The following is a 21272-nucleotide window of genomic DNA, read 5'->3' as shown; positions in this document are numbered from 1 at the left end:
TAGCGACAAGCCTCGCTTTATATTTATCTATAGTTTCATCCGGTTTAAGTTTTTTACGAAGGACCCATTTACACCCAATAGTTAACTTGGAGGTAAATCCACTAGCTTCCATATTTTATTTGAAAATAGTGAATCTATCTCATCATTCATAGCCTCTCTCCAGAAAATAGCATCAGGTGATGATAAAGCTTCTTGCACCGTAAGAGAAATTTCTTCCACATTGTAAAGATAATAGTCAAGGCCAAAATATTTTCCAACTTTAGGTCGTTTACTCCTTCTTGGTTGGATTTGAGAATTTTCTTGTTCTTGAAAAACTTGAGATGGAGTAGAAGAGCTAGGCATGGATAAAATATTTTCAGAAATTATTTGACCCCCATTATTTCTAGATTTGAAAGGAAATTTATTTTCATGAAAAATAGCATCACCTGATTCAAAACTAATATTATTTTCCATATCAAAAAATCTATAAGTTGTACTATGCAACACATATCCAAGAAAAGCACAAGTGGTAGCTCGTTCACCCAATTTAGGTCGTTTAGGATCTGCAAGCCTCACAAAAGCTAAATAATCCCAAACCCTCAAATAACCTAGATTTGGTTTATGCCCCCGCCATAACTCATAAGGTACAATTTTAGTCTTTTTGTGTGGCACTCTATTTATCACATGGCAAGTTGTCAAAATAGCCTCGCCCAAAGATTTGAAGGAGCACTTGAATCAATAAGCATAGCATTCGTCAAGTCAATTAACGTTTTATTTTTTCTTTCAACTACGCCATTAGAAGAAAGTGAATATAGTGGAGCAGTCTCATGAATAATTCCCAGTGACTAAACAAAAGAGTTGAATCCAAGAGATTCATACTCTTGGCCTTTATCACTTCCAATTCTCTTGATCTTTTTATCGAATTGATTTTCAACTTCAAGAAGGAATTCTTTAAATTTCTCAAAAGCATCACTTTTATTTTTTTTAATGAATATATGTTTGTGTATTTAGAAAAATAATCAATAAAAGTGGTAAAATACCAGTTACCACCATGAGTTAAAATTTCTTCAAACTCACACAAATCAGTATGAAATAATTCTAGCAATTCGGTATTTTTTTTAACATTTTTATGAGGCCTCTTGGTAATTTTTGCTTTACTGCAAACTTCACATTGCTCAAATTTTTTTGTTACTCTAGGAATTAATCCTAAACTACTCATGATTCCCACATATTTACTGTTAATATGACACAAGCGAGCATGCCCAAAATTAATGGAAAACAACATATAAATGAAACAAAGTTTACCCTTGTAATGGAATTGTAATTACCCTCTTGTGTTATTAAAGCATCTTGGCCTCTAGCTTTCTCTTCGACTCGGATGCAAGTGATCAACGCCTCTAAGGAAGTCTCCTTTTGTTTGTGGCGCATGCTCTTTTAGAATTCTCTCCAAGATGGCGGTAGCCTGTCAACAAGTCCTGCAACTACCAAGTTGTCACCAATCTTGATGTTTTCAGATCTTACTTATGCAACTATCATTTGGAAATCTTGTGCTTGCTCCACAATAGATTTTTCATCCACCATTTGGAAGCGAAAAAAGTGGCTAGATGCATATTTTTTTGCTCCTACCTCTTCAGTATCATACTTAGTTTATAAAGCTTTTCAAATTTTGTTTGCGGAAGTGTAAGTGGTGTCATAGGAATCATAAAATTGATAAACAAGGCAATTTAAGAGACAAAATCGACATTTATACTCACCTGTATTATAGGAAACCACTTTTGCTTCATGTGTCTTGTAGTCTTCATCATTCATCTCCTCGGTTGGGATTTTGTTTGGGTTCTTCTCTGTAAGAACATATGCAACTTTCAAAAGGCTAGGTAAAAAAGAACATTTCTTTTCCATCTCTTCAAATAAACTCCCTTGAACTTGAAAGACTTGTTTAGATCTCCAATTCCATCATTGGTTTTTTCTGGTTTGTTTCATGGTTGATCTCCTTAAAATTGTTGGTGAAAATACAAGAAAAATTATGTTTTATTGATAAATAATGCAAAAAAAAATGAGATACAAATATATCAGGTTGAGGCACGGATATCTCGATTTCTTTAAGGAGATCAAGCCCACTGCGGTAGGAAAAATCCAAATATCGATGTAGCAGTCACGAAACTATGACTTGTCTCTTCTCGGATATAACAGCCCGACGACTTGTTGTATGGTTCAGGCCAACTCTGCATAAGATGGTGAACCCAAAACTCTACCAAGAAAAAATACCCTTCTTTGGCTAGTAATTTCTCAAGTATAGAAAAATAGTTGGTGTAGAAAATAGTAGATGAGAGGAACTATTTATAGGCCACTAAGGCCTTACAAATTATACCAAAAATAATAATGACCATTAAACTAGAGATAAGGGAGAGTCTCCAAATATTAATTCACTACCAAGTTCATAAACTTCCAATTAATCTCCATTCATGAACAAGACAAAAAGCCACCAAAAAAAATAATGAATCTCCATTCACCAAATAAAATGAGATTTATGAATAAGACAAAAAAAGATTCATGAACAAAATAAATAAGTAAATAAATAAAAGATATTAAAATGGTCCAACACTTTCCATCAGTGAAAATTTTTTCACGAGTGTTTTTGTATGATAAAAGATACTTTATTTATATTCCACAGACAATATCGAATGGAATAAAGATGGAAAGGAAAAAATAGTTTTCCATCCAAGTTGGAAGTAGGTCATGTAAAGTCCAAAAAGTAAATTTCTCAACAACCAAAAATAGTATTTAAAAAAAAAATTGAAAAAAGAAAGCAATTTTCATTTTTTTTTCATTTTTTAAAAATATAAAACAGTGTTGCTATATGTCATCATTGCATTTTACCATTTTTTTTTTGTGTTTTTAATCACAAATTTTAAAATATAATAGATTTTATATGTACACATAATTTTTTTTATTATATAAATACAGAAAAATTTAAAATAAATTCAATAATAAATAAGATCTCACAAGATAAAAATATATAATAAAAACAAAAACACAACCAAAGATACAATAGTTGGATTTTGACTAACGCATAAATGAATTTATTAACAGAGTATGTAATACACACTATTTCATTGGTTGAAAATTGTGAGTTTCATATGTACAAAATTTTAAATCTTAATTGTTAAACTCTGAATCTAAATTTATGGGTGGGTACCACAATTTTAGACTAATCAAGTTACATATTTTATTCATATATTTTGTCAAATATATGAACAAAATCAAATTATTGAGGCCTTTTTAACTTTAAATCTACAATTGAGTGTACCGATTTTTTTAAGGGTGATTTATGTGTAAGTATTAATAAGTGGACTTATTATCTAATAGTTTCTGTGACAATTAACGGCATTTTTCATCAAATAATATTAAAAAATGTTAATATTTGTTAATTTTCAATGATAGTTTGAAGAATTTGTCGCAAAAAAGTACTAATTATAAGTTTTAGTGATAATGTATAAAAATCATGATGAAAAAAGTCTGTAATTGTTAATTTTTAACAACATTCAAAAAATGTTACAAAAATTATTTTTAGCGATGATTTTACTAGGATTAACTTTCAACAAGATTTGATGAGAATTAAGTCCAACAATTTGGACCTATTGGTAATTTACCTTTTTTAATTATATTGATGGTGACGTTAATGTGAACAACAATTGTTCACACTTTGTTAATAGATTTTATATTTAACAATTTATTAACATTTTTGTTAATAATTTATTTTTAAAATCATATTTATCATAAAAAAAAATTGTTCTGATAAAGGGACTATCGATATCTGATGAATGTGATTTTTTGTAAGGATGAAGTACTCGATGAGCTGTACACATTGAACGGTTCGAATCATTGAAATGGGACTCGTGGTGGAGCCCACAAGCCGAATAACACTGTCTAGTCCACAAAGTGGAGTGGACCGAAGAGAAACCCTTTCCTTTTGGTAATGTGTCATTTGTGTGTCCTTCATGCAGAAAATGTACCGCTCATGTCCTTTTTACTAGAAACTTTGGTTATCAAGGAACTTCCACCAAAGGACCCTAATTTATAATACGACTTTAAACCTCAATAATAGAGATGTAATATCCAAAAAGTCAAAGAGTATTAATGTAAATAGTGCAAATCTCAAGAGGTGTCAGTGTAATTTACCCAAATATTAATCAAAATGGCATAATTCTAAAATTTTTAACTACTTGTAATGCCTCACTTTTTATTTCACAAATATCATTACCAAATCCTTTATTATAATACAATTTCAGACATCATGCACGTAAATTCAATAAATTAATAAGAACAATTAAGTAAAGGTTATCTCATCCAGATACGTAATAAATGCAATATGAGATATAATTAAATAAATTGGTCGTAGGCTTGCATTGAAGAAAAAGAAAAAAAAGAAAGGGTTTAACCCTTTTACAACATTGGCATTCCGTCCACAAATAAAAAGGCCATGTGGCCAACAACTAAGGATGATCCTCAATTTTGAACACTTCTTAACTGCACCTGAAAAAGGATTAGTAACGTAGGATGAACATAAAGTCCAGTAGGAATCCCAATATGATCTTAAACAATAACAATATACATATACTTATGATCGTGAATGCTTTATATCACATCATATACATAAAGTGACAGTTTATACAGAAATATACTTATATAAGAATTTTTCTCAAAATCATTCATTTCATTTAACAACATAAACAATTCACTTTTCTTTCTTCTTGTTACCTTTTATTAAATTCACATAACAATAACAGATTCTTGAAAACAATTTCACAAAGCTCATTATGTTTTCTCCCACTTTCCGGACATACACCTAGTTTACCCTTTTTTTTTTTGGAAACATGTTCACAAGTATCCGATTTCCTTTACATTATTTACAATCTCAATACAGTACTTATGTCTGTTTCCAATACATTCATATATCTATATATATATACATCAAATACAAAAAGGAAAACAACAAGCATCCTACAACTATCTACTCAACATAGAGACAATTCGGCCTTCCTGAACCATAACCATCATATCCCATAATATGCAAAGATACACTGAGACAATAATGATAAATAAGCTCAGCTCAACCTTCCTTAAGCACGGTAAGCCAAGGATACACCTTTCCATAATGAAATGCCATTTTACCAGACACCGGCTAGAAGGTAATGGTACCTTTGCCAAGTTCTCTAGGCGTTAGCTGGAAGGTACTAGTACCTCTCATTCGAAGTGCAGTCAATTCTCCAGGCGCTAGCTGGAAAGTAATGGTACCTCTCATTCTCAGCCCATGCACATTTCCAACCATCACAACAGGTTATAAGCACAACTAACACAAGTGTAATGCATACACATAACTGTTCAACACAACAATGTCATTCTCCACCAATGACCAAGGACAAAACCTCTAATGTATGTACTTAATACACATGATACAATAATAATCCAACTCACATGAGACTTTAATTCCAACCACAATAATAGGAAAATACAACATTCATAATCAAACCCCATGTTCATTCTAAAATACAAATCGTCATGGTTTCTTTTCCCTTTCAAAATAAATCCCCTTATTTTCCAAGTTAACATATTCCAAACTTTATCCACACTCCATCCTCTTTATTTTACAAAACTAAATCCATTCTCTTTGTTTTACAAAACCAAAATCCAGTCCTTTATTTTAGAAAACCAAACCAATGAATATCAAAGCCATAGCTCAACTCAACTTAACATGATTAATCTAGAATAATTCTAATACCATGGTTAATTCTTCCCTTTTACTCTTAACACAATAACACAATCCATATAATCAGAGTACAAAACATTACACAACTTTTTCCCTTTTTAATCTATTAAGTCTATAATATTAAATTAGATATTTTTCTCCTTCTCAACATCAACATGCTAAACTACTCCCTAAAGAACCCAAACAACAATCTATATAACGATTTCCAACCCCAAGTAACAAACCCTAGATATCTCTCATATGATTTTTCAAAAAGAACTCCAATATACATGGTTTTTATGCAGTAAAAATCTACCGCATATCTATCTATAGATGAAGTATTGAAAAGGAGCAAGAAATCCTTATTTCTAGTGTAGAAGAGGAAAACCCAAAAAACTCAACGTCAACGAAACCACGAACCTCTTGGATCAATAGAAAGCCCTTAACAAGGTCTACAACATTTCTCAAAGGAACAAGGTGAAAAGATGTCTCTAACCAAGTAGATCTAGAGATCTATGTGAAAAAGTTTGAGTTTAGAGAGAGAGAGAGAGAGAGAGAGAGAGAGAGATTCACGGTGAAAAAAGGAAAAGAGAAGGAAAGAGAAAACAAATAATGAGGAAGGATTGTTTTGGAGCCTATTTATTGTGGCTAGGTAATAATAGAATAATAGTTCCAAAGTTAAATGAAAAGAATAAGTCAAAAGTTCCCAAAAAGTAGGGCCCAAGCCGACCAAAAATTTGGAAATAACACACAGGGGTCAACCCTCATGTCGGTGGTGTCGACCCTCAGGAAGAAATGACAAAAACACCAATGTTGGCAACAGACAAAGTGTCGACCCTCGAACCCGTGTTGTCAACACCAAATTTCAATAGCCAATTCCAGATTCAGCAGCAGACAAGGATCAACACCAGAATCCGTGGTATCGACCCTATAAACCAGTAAAGACACCAAGAGTAAGGCAACAAGATGTTGTCGACCCCCAGAAAGGCTAGTGTCGACACTAGAACAGAATCTCCTTGTTCCCAAAGAACTTTTTGACGAAATCAAGAGTGAACGAACAATCTTAACAAGTCTAAATCAAATTCTACTCCTCCAAAACCAAGATACAACAACTCCATGGATTCCCAAAATAACATAAAGGATTCAAAGACACTTTTCAATAGTTTAAAGGATACAAGTGCTACACTGTTTGTCGCCAAAATATCTAAAATAGGAACTTTACTCTATTAATATGGCTATTCAAGACGAATAGTTAACTAAAAACCAAATTAATTGCCAACATACTTTGTTACCGAATAGTCAACTCACAATCTACTCCCTCATTTTTGTAAGAGAAAAGATAGGCACATATCCATGGAGAGAGAGTGAGTGTATAGATCCCACGTACCGAATCTCTTTATAAGTGTGAATGTATGTGTCTCTGCATCTTTGGCTTCTATTACAAACTATACCTTCAATTGCTATACCCATTTGGGCTACCACAATCCTTGAAGAGGTAGGTATAAATGACACAAATTTACAACAATTGAAATAATGTAGAAATCTAACCTCCATTATATGTGTACACCTATGTGTTTTTGTTTAGGTTGTGTTGAAGTGGGTGAGAGAGTACTCCCATCTCCTGAGCTTAGATGGGTGGCTAATGTGTGAGAAAGTATTGTCCGACTCAAAAAAAATTCGTTATACTCAAAGAAATTTCGATCCCGACTCAAAGAAAATTTCAATTTTCACAGAGAAAATTCATAATTTCTCTAGTATGATTAGAGAGAGAAATTTCAAAATTTCTTTGTGAAATGAGAGAAATTTCCTTGTGAAAATTGAAATTTCTTTGAGTCGAGGCCAAATTTCTCTGAGTCGGGAAATTCTCTCTATAAAAATGCCGAGGGACCTTAACTACTATGAAAATATTGTATGGCCATTATCTTATAAAATCGTAAGGACATTAAATAAAAAATCTCCCTCCCCCTCCCCCCTCCCAAAAAAAAAAATGGAAAGAACCTAGAGGTAAATACTGTACAAAAAAATATTTTTAGTGACCATTTTACTAGGACTAACTTTTAACAGGACTTAATAGGAATTAAGTCTAACTATTTGGACTTATTGATAATTTACTCTTTTTAACTAGGATAAATTAATTAAATAGATGATGACATTAATGTGAAGAACAATTGTTCACACTCTGTTAATAGATTTTATATTTAACAACTTATTAATATTTTTATTATCAATTTATTTTTAAAATCATATTTATGACAAAAAAATGTATTTTGCTTAAAGGGCTATCGATTTCTAATCAACGTGATTTTTTGCAGGAATAAAGTACTCGATGAACTCTACACATTGAACGGTCCAAATTATTGAAATGAGATCCATGGTGGGCTTCACAGGCCCAACAACACTATCTAATCCACAAAGTGAAATGTACTAAAGAGAAGCCCTTTCTTTTTGGTAATGTGTCATACGTGTATCCTTCATGGTGAAAATCTACCGCTTATATCCTTTTTACAAGGAGCTTTGGTTATTAGGAAACTTTCACCAAAGACTCCTAATTTATAATACGACTTTAAACCCTAATAATAGAGATGTAATTTTTTAGGAGTATTAATATATTTAGTGAAAGTCTCAAAGGATGTCAGTGTAATTTATCCAAATATGAATCAAAACGGCATAATTTTAAAATTTTTAACTGCTTGTTGCCAAAATATGTAAAACATTGAGTTTACTCTGTAGTGTAGCTATTCAAGATCAATAGTTAACTGAAACCAAATTAATTGCCAACGGTGAGTGTGTAGATCCATGCATCGACTCTCTTTAAAGTGTGATGTATGTATCTCTGTATCATTGGGGACAACTTTTTTGTTGGGGATAATTGCACCCAGGAACATTTATGAAAAAAAATTATAATTATAATTATTAATATTTATAAAAAAAATTATTAATTTAGTAATGACTTTTAAAAAATTATTTTTTCTTTTTGTTTGTTTTTTTTGGAAGTTAGGGTGAGTGCAGTGCCCCAGCAAAGCAAGCACTCTTGTACTGCCTTATGTGCTTATTCACATTATAAAATATATCAAATAGTATATATTTATAAAAAATTAAATTAATCGGATATCGTTAATCTATTCATTTACTTATATTTATATTTATAAAAATAAATTATATTATAATTTAAAATATTAAAATAAATACGAATATAAATAGATAAAAACGTTAATGACATATAATTAACTTTTTACAAGATATATTATAGTCGATCTACTCTAAAATATATGAACGGTTCACATTCGAAACCAATTCGGAAACAACAATGATAGAGACCATTAATTTTGGAGCTCTAAAAAGACTACTAATGACATGGCACTCAATAAAAAAAGAAAAAAAATACAACACCAAGGTCAAAATATCAAATCATTCATGGTGGGCCTACTGCCACATCATTAGTAGTAGCACTAATTAGTGTTCCCACTCATTTTCCATTCGGAAATGAACCCATAACGCAGCACAGCTGGGGGCGCAGCAGGTACCGCAGATCCTTTCCGCACTGTCCTTTGCCAGGTGTTAAGTCGGCTCATTCCCTAACTGAATTTCCCGCCCACCAAAGTATATACCCTGTCTCTCGTCTCTCGTCTCTCGTCCCTCGTCTCTCGTTTCTCTCTTTTTCTCTCTCTAACTCATTTACGCACTGTCATTCTCTCTCTCTCTCTCTCTCTCTCTCTCTCTCTCATTCACGCAGTCATTCTCATCTTCATCATCTGTAGTGTGTCTTCAACCATTTAATCTGCAGTCCTGCATCATCAGTACGCTCTGTTCTTGCCTGTGATCTTGTATATATAGTTTTGATTCAAGAAATTGATGAACTTATAATGTGTGATGTATTTAATTTCATGCTATATGTTACATGGACTCGAGTTCGAGACCTTCATAAATCTGGATATTGGATGAATATGGGTATGGATGTGTCATATACGCGCGGAGGGAAGGAAGGACGACGGGGTCACGTGCCCCCCCCCCCTCAGTTTTGAGAATAATTTTTTTTTTTTTTGTGTGTGTCTTGTTGTCATATATAAAATGTATTTTTTTTAACATATTTTTTTGTTAAGGATTTATTGTATTGTTCACAAAAAATAGTTATTTGATACTTTAAAAATACTATGTGGTATTATTTATGTAATAGTTTAAACTCATTATTTTTCAAGCAGTTGATAGACTGCTTAGTGTGATTTGTGATTTCTCATGCTTTGAGCATCACGTAGGCAATGTTATATGGTATTCTAAGACTGTTTAATAATTTTTATTCAAATCACATCATTTATAAGCAATGTCATCTCTATAATATTTTTCTATCAAATAAAAATTAAATAAATTTTATAATAATTTGTGCTATAAACGATGTGTTTTTATTTTCTAAAATTAAGAATATTGATCTATAAATTTTTGTGCTAAAATTACAAACTTACATCACCATTTCGTACCGAGCTATTCTACACTATTATAGAATTTTAATTTGTTCATATTAATAATGAATAAGTAATTTTTTATGCTTAAATTTAATTCATAAAATTAATTATCTTAATGTTCATCATAATTTTTTTTAAATAAAAAATTATAATTAATAGTGCCCCCTCTAACTCAATTTCCTGGCTCCGCCACTTATATATTATATAATATTCTCCGATGAGGTGTTGTAAATTATGTAGAAAGACTAGAAATTATGATTCAAGCAAAATGTGAAATTTTTATATGGAATTCATGTCAGAGACTAAAACTCTTGCTTTACTAGCAAATCTGATCTTCTTCTTCATATTGTAACAATTTAAAGGATCCGAGTGTCTAAATTGACATTTATTTGTTATTTCTTGGTCTTGATTTTAATTTTGGTTTCTTATTTGAAATAGATGATGTTATGGAGAACACATCAAAACCTTACTACTGTTATTCCTGCACCCAAAGTTTTAAGCGCATTCTTGGGCTTCAAAATCATAATCACAGGCGACACAAGAAGGAGCATGTTGAATGTGGTATATGCCACAACATGTTTTCTACGAAGGCCGCACGAGACGATCATTGGCGTAAGGAGCATGGCCATCACAGGTTACACAAACACTTCATGGTTTTATGTTTATGTACTTGTTTGAACTCCATTGGGCTAAATGTGCTGAAAGACTTTGTCTTCATCTTGCAAAATTGTAGGATTAGTAAGGACATTTAAATTGATATGCACCATGGATCATCGTATCGCATTGGTTCAGATATTGAAGTAGTGGTACTACTTGCTTTGGTTTTGTTTGTTTGTTTGGTTTTTTTAAATTGTTACTAATGGACATCCTTATACATGCTACAATTTGTATACCCGTTTGTTTCATTCCTCATTTTATTTTGTAGTTTCCAAGCTTATGGAATTATTAGCATAACTTTTGCGCTATACCTGTATGAACTAGGACGTAAAGTAGGTTCTTTACTACCCTTTTTCTTGTTTTCTTTTTTGGTTTTGACGCATCCGTATCTATCACTAAATTGAATCCAATTATGTTTATATCAACTAGGGAGGTTATGGAACAACTTCTTACTCGCCAGTGCGGCAGTGGTGGCCTTTCACGTGATGTTTGTCACAGTTGAAAATTGAAACACTTAAGAGTCTCCAAATTACAAAAATTATTCTGCCTGCCTTGCTTTATGACTTCTTATACTTTTAGCATATTCTGTTGTTTCATTAAAGCCTCTATTTTCTGCAAAAATTATTTCCTTCACATTTCTCAGTTGTCCTTTCTCTATTTCAACAAAGCACCTTTATGCTTGTCTACTGTCAACCCTTGCATCTATTTGTTTTTTTATTGTTTTATTTTTCTTGCACTTTTTAAACAATTCTCATTACATGTATATATAAAATGCATACATTTTTTCGTGGCAAGTGGTATATAGTATAGACATGCCTGTTATGTGTGTATGTATATTATATGTGTGAATGTCTGAGCTATAGATTGGAATTGTACAAATCAATGGAAAACGGAAGAGAAAATCAAAAAATGAGTACACAAGTGGACATGTAGCTTGTTTAAAACTTCAAATTCAAGGTTTTTTAATTGATACAAAATTATTGTCAAGAGAGAAGGGAGGGAGAAAAACAAAGAGAGGGGTGCTTTCTTCCACTCCATCCTCCTTATCTCTGTCTATGTTTTGTGTTTATGTTCTTATATTTGATGTACAAAAATTTCTGTAATTTCTTACAGCTAACACGTCTATCAAAATTAAGAAGCCCAATGCTGCTATCCGAGATGCCAATGCTGCTTTGGAGGTTGTTCTTCTTTTCCTTACTTGGCAGAATAGTAGTTTCTTGATTGAACAATGGATATGTAATGACGATGATGATCTTGTGCTTAATGAGGATGATGATTGCACTCTTTAGGATTGTATGGCATTGCTTATGTTAAGCATAGAAGCTATTACTTTGGTCTTTACCTTTTGGGTATATTTTGATTCAACAATGTAATTCATTTTGATAATGGCTATCAAATGTTAGGGTTATGAAAATTTTGTAAAGCACTGGAGAAATGATATAAAAGCTATGTTTAAATGTATATGATTGGTTGGTCAAGTGACCGTCATACAAGTCATTAACAATTGTTTTCAAATTTACTCAGAATTTTAAGAAATTGAAGAAGCCTATGTAAAATTTGTGCCAACAACTTTTGTACAATTGCACAAGACCATAACCATTTGAGTTTGAAAGGCTAAATATATATATCTATTTGATTTTTTAAAAACTTATTCTGCATAATTTTTTATTGTACACTATTTTTATAAAAAGTGTGCCATACTTTAATTAGCCGTGCGATTGCACTTAGGCTTTTAAAGGCCTTTGGGCTTAAGTGCACCTCACACTTTCACTGACACTGAGTTGAGTTTGGGCAGAGTGGACCAATATCTAAACGGTCTGAACTCGATCTTGGAGAAGTCATTCTCAATTGGGGCTGAACCTGGTCAGTCCTCACCCAGCTTGGACCAGCTGGCCTATGTATGCTTAGGCCGGTAAATTTCACACTTCCACCACTGTTAATGTTTTATAATTTTGAATTTATTTATTGTGCATGTTGCATGTTGCTTATGTGACAGTGTTATCACACAACTTTGTCACTTATTCTTGTTATTAGGGGGCTGCATTTAGTGAGCATTTATGAGTTTTCAGTTAATATAGTTAAATATTTCAATGAACACTTCCAACTGGTGAATTAGGAACTTGACCATGTGATGTTAGTCAGTGAGTTGCTGTGATGTTGATGATTATGTTGGCAAGCTTGACAATTTGATATTTTTTTCTCTAGGTTTTCTCAGATAGGTGAATACTTCGTTTTCAAGTCGGACATTGGAACTTCAATTATTGTCTATTTTTGTCTGTGGTTTTTACATGTTTATTTGCTTGATATCTCATACCCTGCATGGCCATTTTAGGCATTGGTTATGAACTTAAGCGTATAGCTGTATAGTGGGTTGAAGGCTCCCCTAGTATTTTGTTATTCTTACATTTTTCATGGACATAATTATCTTACCAGTTGGCTTCACTGAAATTTAGCAGAGCAGCAGTGCTACATCCACACAAAATCCTCCCCCACAAGCCCCGTGAATGACGTGGCAAGGTTGGCTAAAAGGTTTTGAGAAAAGAGAGGAGTGTAGGAGCATGGGTCATTAATTTACCTTTTCCTTGCCACATCATTCCAGGGGGTTTGTGCGGGAGAAATTGTGTGGTAAAACATTTTTCATATTTTATTGCTTGGTAGACAACACAACATCAACCCTGTAATCACTGAGTTTTGATTGTCCGGCATGGAGTGATTTCTAGATCTCAATCTCTGAGCCTTCTCTGATTTTATGTAAGAACTTTGTGTACCCATTTGCTGATTATGCTTATTTTGCTTTCTATAGATGGTTGTTTCTGGATGTATGTTGCTTTGTTATTGTTAATCTGAATAACCCATCTCGGGTTTGCATCGATTTTTGTTGTTTCTCATCTTTATTGGTTCCCTATTGAATTGGCTTCTCTCTCTCTCTCTCTCTCTCTATATATATATATATATATATGAGTTTATATATATATGGGGATTGTAAAAACTCTTTTTTTTTTTTATTTGCATGCCATTTGATTAACTCATGCATTGGATGGACCTTTGTGGTGGAAATGATCCATTATTGGGGCATTTGAACAATTTGAGTTTAGTTAAGTTGTGATTTATGGGTTGGGTAAAGACTTTTATTGCTAGGATGTGACGTTACTATCAGTCTTTAAATGTTAACATTGCTTAAATTGAAATCGTAGATAATAAAGTAAATTTGGGTCAAATTACAAGGGTGAAAAAGTGTAATTTATCCTTTAAACGATTTGGGGTATGTTTATTCATTCTACGGCTAAGATCTTCAGTGTAATCATGTTTGGGCCTACATTTTAGCAAGTCGACACTTCTCTTATAGCATGATCATCATTTGGAGGTGTATTATGTAAAAATCTATGCATTATGACTTTGGTTCCTTCGATTTTCTCCAATATTTTTCCCTAACGTTGCGGGCATATACAGTTCTTTGGAAGACACTTGCAAGTGCTCTATGTCAGGGCTTAGTTATTAGAAGAAATAATTAAATTTTAGAGGTATGAAGAAGGCTTTGTGTTGTAATTTTTGAAGCTATGTGCAGTGCAAATGATCTGTGGTAACTTTTGAAAATATGCACAGTGCAAATGCTCTGTAGTCTATTCTCTATACCTATGACAGAGGAACTTGTATTGTGCAACAATTCATTCTAACGAATTCATAGGTGTTATAGGCATAATTTTGAGTGTCAAATTTTTCATGTGTTGTGTTTTCTTCTGTATCCTTAGAGAAGTAATAATAATAGTATGATTTACCTTCCTTTTGTTGTAGGTTTCCGGTATCATTTTTCAAGGAGCTCTTTCATCAGCCTTGCCTGTTCTTCCTTCCACCTTGGAAGAGAAATATCCTAAGTTGCCCAACGCTCAACAGGTTTTCATGGAGAGAGAACTGAATACAAATTCTCCATCTCTTCACTCGTCTTTTCTCTCGAACAGCAGGGTTGTTGGTCCTATGTTCTCATCTACCTCAGGATACTTCAATGATCTTTATCTTTCCTCCATTGCACCTCCTGAAAAGCATTCAAGAAAGTCTCCCTTTTCAACAAATGCTGGGGCATCAATGCCACTAGCTCCTTGTCATTCTACGATGCTCCAATCTGTAGCATCAAGCAAAATTTATTCCTTGTCTACAGATTCATTAGCAGATTTCTTTGATTATCCTGTAAATACTTCTAGCAGGAAAATTCAAATTGGAAGCAGCGTGAATGGTGGTTGTGCCATGGCAACTGAAGACCTTAGTAAACAAAATGATTGGCAGGATTGGGTTGACCTAATAAATGATGATGATTCATTGAATTCTGATTTGAATGAAATTTTTGTTGATAACATTGTTGAAGATCCTGAGCTAAAGGTTAGAACCTCCTCAGGAAAGAAGACTCTTAAGAAAGCATTTCACGTTTTTCACACATTTTTGTTAATAAAATGGAAAGTGTGTTAATTTGTATTGTTGTGTCCTTATTGTGTTATTGTAGGTAACAAATTATTCGGAACAACAGTCCAAAGTACTCCAGCAGATTTCAGCTCCATCTGAGGATTCTCCTCATGCTCTTAACTCCACATCCACAGCAAGTGGTGGTCCAACCAAAATGTGCATGTGTTGGACACCTGAGGCCTTTGCTGAAGCAGTCAATAAACTTGGTGGCAGTGAAAGTGTGTAACTCTTCTCACCTTACAGTACTTCTTAGCCTCATTTGCCCCTAAAATTATGAGATCCTTTTTGGCTCCGTTCCTGTTTTTCGAAACTTTCACTGTGCAGTAATTCGTTTTGTATTTTCTTGTGATTATTCATCTCCCTGTTTGCTGAGTTTGCTTTCCCTTTTTTGTAACTTACTGCGTGATGTAGATCTTTAATACACTAATTTCTTATATTATCTTTCTTTTTTTTCACTGTCAATTTTATTGGCATTTGTTGTGATGCTTATGGTTGTGTATTTCATGGTTACTCGAGTCTCAGTACTCTGTCATGAAATGCTAATTGTCTTTGCAAGTCAACTCCTTCCCTCAGACTTCTTTCTTTCTTTTTTTTTTCCTGGCTCAAATTTCTAGGCCTAAATCTAATTTTTACTTCGGTAGTTATCTTGAATTCTTTACCTCATGGACCTAATAATGGTGAAAAAGTGTACGAGCTGTGGCAGCACCATATTAAGCTAGCCATTTTCTTGATTTGCAGGATCTTCAGAGAAAAAGTTTACCCGCATTGAGGAAGTCGCATCTCTGGACTTGAAAACGCAAGTAGATTGACTTGGATGAACTTAGATGTATATCTATCTTGCAACGCAGCATTTTCTTCTTGTGCTTGAAGGGAATTAGATATCGTACATCTTTGAAGTATTGATGCGTCTGGTAGTTGTGTGACTCATTTAGATTTCCAGAGACTGTCATTCACCTATTGTTGCCTGGATTATTGAATTAACTTAGACATGCTTTTATATTCCTAAATATTAATGGGGAAATTAAAATGTTTTGCTATTTTGACTTGATTATGGTGAACGTTAGAGGTGATGTGCAGTTTTATGAAGTTGGGAAAAGATACATGGTTTATAATTTTTATTAATAAGTTTTTCTTGTCTCAGTTAAGTGATATGCATTCAACTTTACAATTTATGTCTGGGGAACCCGGAATTATATCTTTGCCTTGAGATGTGTTTTAACCAGGAATTAAGTAGCTACTCTTTCCATCTAAAGTAGCTCAAGTAGTTTACACAAATTTCTTGGTCAAGATTGGTGGTGCATTGTAGCTTATGGAATTATTTCACCACTGATGGCGACACATTCTAATGACTTGTTACTGCATGCCACTGTTTGATTTGCGTTGCCTTGCATTTTTTATGACAAGTATTAGCTCGTTTTATGTTTTTTGTTTTAATTTTTTTAAAAGGATTTTGGTACACAAACACATACACACACTCTCTCTCTCTCTCAATGCCTTCGAAGCTTTTTGCCTCTTGATGCAACTTAACCTACTAGTTCAAATTCAGTATCAGGTTGTTTCCCATATGGATTGCTAGACTGGATTTATTCAGACCTCTTAACTTATATGTGGGCAGGGGTATTGAGCTCACTGAAGCAATACGATTACAGATGGGAGTCCAAAAGCCCTTGCATGAGCAGTTAGAGGTATGGATTTGTTTATCATAAATGGATTTTATTTTTATTTGATTTGTCACTTCTTGATCCTGATTGCAGTTTACTGGAAATAAAACTAGTAGAAAAAATTTAATGCTCCCACTATTAGATCTATTTGAAGCCTGCTGCTGACTTGTTAGCAGCTTGATGCATGCCTTGAAAACCAGCCATTAGGGTTTGTTTTGCTCATTTTTAATAGTTATCACAAAAAATGAAATTACAGAAATCAAGACACAAGGCACCTTGAATTTGTTTCTCCATTCCAAACTGGCTTATTATTTGACCTTGTTTTCCTTTCTCTTTCTAGTCTTTAAGCATTTTTTTAGTTCATGAATTTTCTTTTTTTTCACTGTGGTACTCATTTGGTTAGCCATTCTAGTTGCATACACTCTCCTTGTTGAGTAACAAAATTTTAAAAGTTAAAAATAAATTTCTTGAGCCATTGAAGATAATTTATAGGCAGGTACCGTTTTCTTTTTATTTTTTTCCTTGAAGAATCTCATACATCTTCCTCAAGAACAACATATAGAAATGCAAGAACCCCCTTAATCCATATCACCGAGAACGATCTTTCTAAACTTTAAAATTCCATTTCCTTTGATGTCCCCAGTAAATGGATGTTTGTCATTTTGTCATTAGAAATTACCGCCGGATGGCCTTGTTGCAACCATGATAGTAGGAAATTGGTGGCTCTTGTTGCCATAGCCATCTATTATTTATGGATACTGATTTTTTTTGTCACTTTTTTTTCTTCTTTTCTTTTTAGTTTTTATTTTTTGCAGATTCAAAGAAATAATCTACAGCTGAGAATAGAAGAGCAAGGGAGACATCTCCTGATAATGTTTGAGAAGCAATGCAAAGCAAGTGATACTTTGAAGGCGTCATCCATCGTCGTTGTCTGCCCCCACCCTGGAAAACTTCTTTGCTAATACTGAATGATGTAAGGAGCTTTGAAACTCTGATGTTCAGATTTGCTCTCTCTCTCTCTCTCTCTCTCTCTCTCTAAAATTCTCAGGACATGTTTCTAGAGTTTTGGCAGAAGAAACAACCATTCAATAACCTCCAAGTGTTGAAATTTCCTATGAACCCAACTGGGATTAGCTCTACTTCGATGAGATGCACGTATCATCAACCTTCTAATAATAAAACAGCCCCCAAATTTTGGTTTTATGTAACAAACTCGAATTTACCAAATTGATGTATCCTAATTGTTTCATGCATGTCTCCCTGTAACTACATTGAACCACATTGAATTCCAAGCATACAAGACAACAGAAAAATATGAGAACAGGCATGAAAAACAAGCAACTAAACCTCATTTTTAAAAGTAGCCAACCTATCTAAAACTATCCTAACATAGCCAGAATCCTGGTCCATATCCTCCCCTCCCCCTTCTTGGGCATAAATATACTATGCTAATGCTTTCCCTCGTTTCAGTTGCTGGCTTGGGGTCAGTTTTAAACCCCTCAGAAGGCTAGTCCATTACCTTGCTAATTAGTGCTTTTCACATATGGAATACAATAATAAGCTTGCGTTCATAGTTCTTTTTGCTGCATGCTATGAATTTAATCCCAGGTAATTTTATTCCTTGATCTAGTTTTTGAGATACATAGACTGAATTTCGCCTATTGGGTAAATGCTTGGATTTTCTTATTTGAATTTGCCAATGTCTTCAAAAAATTTCATATTTTCATTATTTTCACATATGAACCTTCATTAGAGAGTTGGAACTTTCTCTTCTCTTTTGTATTAATTTGGAAATCAGGTTTGTAATGAGGTCATTTGGATCATTCTCCTCAATTCAGACCCTATGGCAGCGCCATTTTCTCTAGGGTAAAAATTACACCATTAGTCATTGTAGTAAATTACAGCATTTCTTTAGGGCATCCTCTTACAAGCCCAAAAGGGTAGGCACAAAACATACACACACTTGAAAACTCAAAAGTAAAGGCAAATAAACAACTGTCACAACTCCAGAGCGTAGGTAAAACAACAAACAAACTAAACAAAAACTAACCCCCATTCTTTGACCTACTGGATTTATTTAAAGGTTTTCGGCATGATTTCTTGGGCTGGATGTAAAGGTATGCAATAACTCTCTCCAGATAAACTCAGGTTGTGGATCTTGTTTTCCAGGCTTCCTTTATGTTTTCTTCCCTAGATGGAGGAGCACTTCTCATGTCCCACCGACTTAACACCACCCTTATTACAGGAGCTCTCTCCAATCAACACTCTTAGTTTCCACCACTTCAATACTGCCTTCGTGAATTTATCTCAATATGCCCAAAGGTTTGGCATTTTATTCGGACAAGGGGTCCCCATTGATATTTACCTTTTACTACTACACTATCACCAAAAGTGTATTTGAATTAACTTCCACACAAATTTTAGTGAGGCTGATTTTATTGGTGGTTACTATCTGCTCAAGATCAAGAGGCCTTTAGGTTTCTAGGTTTGAACTAATAACTTGCATCAATTCTATCTCCTCTATCGCTGTCAGCAAACTGATCCATATGTGATCTATAACATCTGTTGCATTTTATTTGCAGTGAACCGATCCATCTGTTGATTAGTAACAGAACATGTTTATTCTTGTTATCAAGCTCTCCACACAATTGGAGGATTTCATTTGTGTTTATTTCAATTTATTATGTAATTGGATGGATCTAATGTCTTTTTAATAGGTTTAACTAGTCAGGTAATTTTAAAGTTTCGCAAATTACAGGACATGGGATGTAGGGTACACCCGGGAATATGGGCTAGAGAATATTTTTTGGTCTTCAACTAGTGTTTAAAAGGTCTAAAATAGAAGTTTTGAAGCAACCTATTTGTGAGACACGAAAGACAAAATTGGTATCTCAATTCACAACTGAAACTGTTTTCCTGAGCTCCTCTAGCAATGGAAGTTGAGAGAAATTGGGGGGAAAGGGGAGGATCAAATGTGGAAACCCTAATGCTCCGTTTTGTTCATAGGAATTAGATGGAATGGAATGGAATGGAATGATCATTCCTTAAGCTCACCTATGGAATGATCATTCCTTTACAATGGTGAATGACGATTCCAATTGTAATGCATTTTTCTTTATTTTTTTAGTCAACCAAACATAGGAATATATATTTTGATGGAATGAATGACCATTCCATTCCAATGAACCAAACACTACCTAAAGAGAGAACCTAAAGAAATAAGCTCTCAACTTTCCCATTTTTCTCAGCTCCACAACCACACTACTTATTCCAAATTCTCATGAGAAAGACGCTAATGAGATTTTTCTCAGCTTCAAAAAATACACTAACATTAAAAAAAAAAAAATTCTCAGCACTAATGACATTCTTGTTTCACTTATAAGTTGGCCAAAGTGACAAAATTTGAAATAAGAATTTTATTACAGTTAGAACCAAAAAAAATGGCCGTAATTTTGAAAAATCAACTTCTGGGAAACTAAGATCTTGTTTGGCATAAACTAAAAAATCTAAAAAGTCAAAAAGTCACTATCCTATTTAAGTCACATCATCTTATTTAAGTCACCTCACCTCTCTACCACATCACTTCAAACCCAACCCATATTTCATAAAAAAATCAAAAAGTGCACTTATTTAGGACATCCCAAACCACCCCTATATTTGTTCTGAAAAAACAGATCAAAGAATTTCATCTTGTTAATAGAAATTTTAAGCTGGATAAGGTGGAAGAGGACAGTTAGTTTAGAATTCATATCAGATAACTTTATACAGATTTAATGATCCTCAGAAGGAAAAGTATGACATATTTGTACTTTCCTCATCAACTAAAATCAGTGAAATTCAGTTTCAAATGTAAAGAAGTTTAGCATGTTACAGGAGAAAACCAAAGATATGGTGTTTACCATTATTCAAATATCAAATCACACTATTTTGCAGAATCTAACCCTCGGTTCTCAGTGGTCGAAGTGATCTGCACACAGAATAGAACCAATAAATACAACCATCGGTATGAAACACAATGTTTGGCGGTAACATAGTACTATAACACATTATGACACGCTAACAAACTTCAATAGATATTTATAAAACCTAATTCTTCTAATTACTTTACAAAGACAAGTACAGACAAGTTCAACCTGATATCCTCTTCTGAGCCATTTTCAAATAAATTATTATTTTATCATTAACTTTAGACAATAGATGGTGTCTTTGAAGGAGACAAAAAAGAGAAAAGATGGGTCTATATATTTTTCCATCAATAATGAACTAAATTAAATCGTGTTATCAATTTTCAAAATCTAGTAAAAAAATGCAGCTGCTGTT

General features: G+C 33.4%; 1 protein-coding gene across 1 annotated transcript; it reads left to right on the top strand.

Annotated features, from left to right (window-relative positions):
• The first annotated feature begins 14474 nt into the window (after window positions 1–14474).
• LOC114305786 (protein PHR1-LIKE 1) lies at window positions 14475–18311 on the top strand. The gene is made up of 6 exons (XM_082908177.1): window positions 14475–14489; window positions 14632–15210; window positions 15332–15509; window positions 16030–16087; window positions 16907–16976; window positions 17752–18311. The coding sequence occupies exons 1-6, from the start codon at window positions 14475–14477 to the stop codon at window positions 17779–17781; spliced, it is 930 nt and encodes a 309-aa protein (XP_082764303.1). The 3' UTR covers window positions 17782–18311.
• The last annotated feature ends 2961 nt before the right edge of the window (window positions 18312–21272 follow it).

Source organism: Camellia sinensis, chromosome 15 (genome assembly GCF_055761805.1).
Source record: "Camellia sinensis isolate YWXY chromosome 15, ASM5576180v1, whole genome shotgun sequence".
NCBI lineage: Eukaryota > Viridiplantae > Streptophyta > Magnoliopsida > Ericales > Theaceae > Camellia > Camellia sinensis.
The sequence above is the reverse complement of the archived record's forward strand: the minus strand, read 5'-3'. Positions and strand labels throughout refer to the sequence as shown.

Excerpts from the sequence above, each read along its gene's own strand:
- LOC114305786 (XM_082908177.1), top strand. Across the intron at positions 15,211-15,331 it reads TTGAAGATCCTGAGCTAAAG|GTAACAAATTATTCGGAACA; the intron begins GTTAGAACCTCC and ends GTGTTATTGTAG. Across the intron at positions 15,510-16,029 it reads TAAACTTGGTGGCAGTGAAA|GATCTTCAGAGAAAAAGTTT; the intron begins GTGTGTAACTCT and ends CTTGATTTGCAG.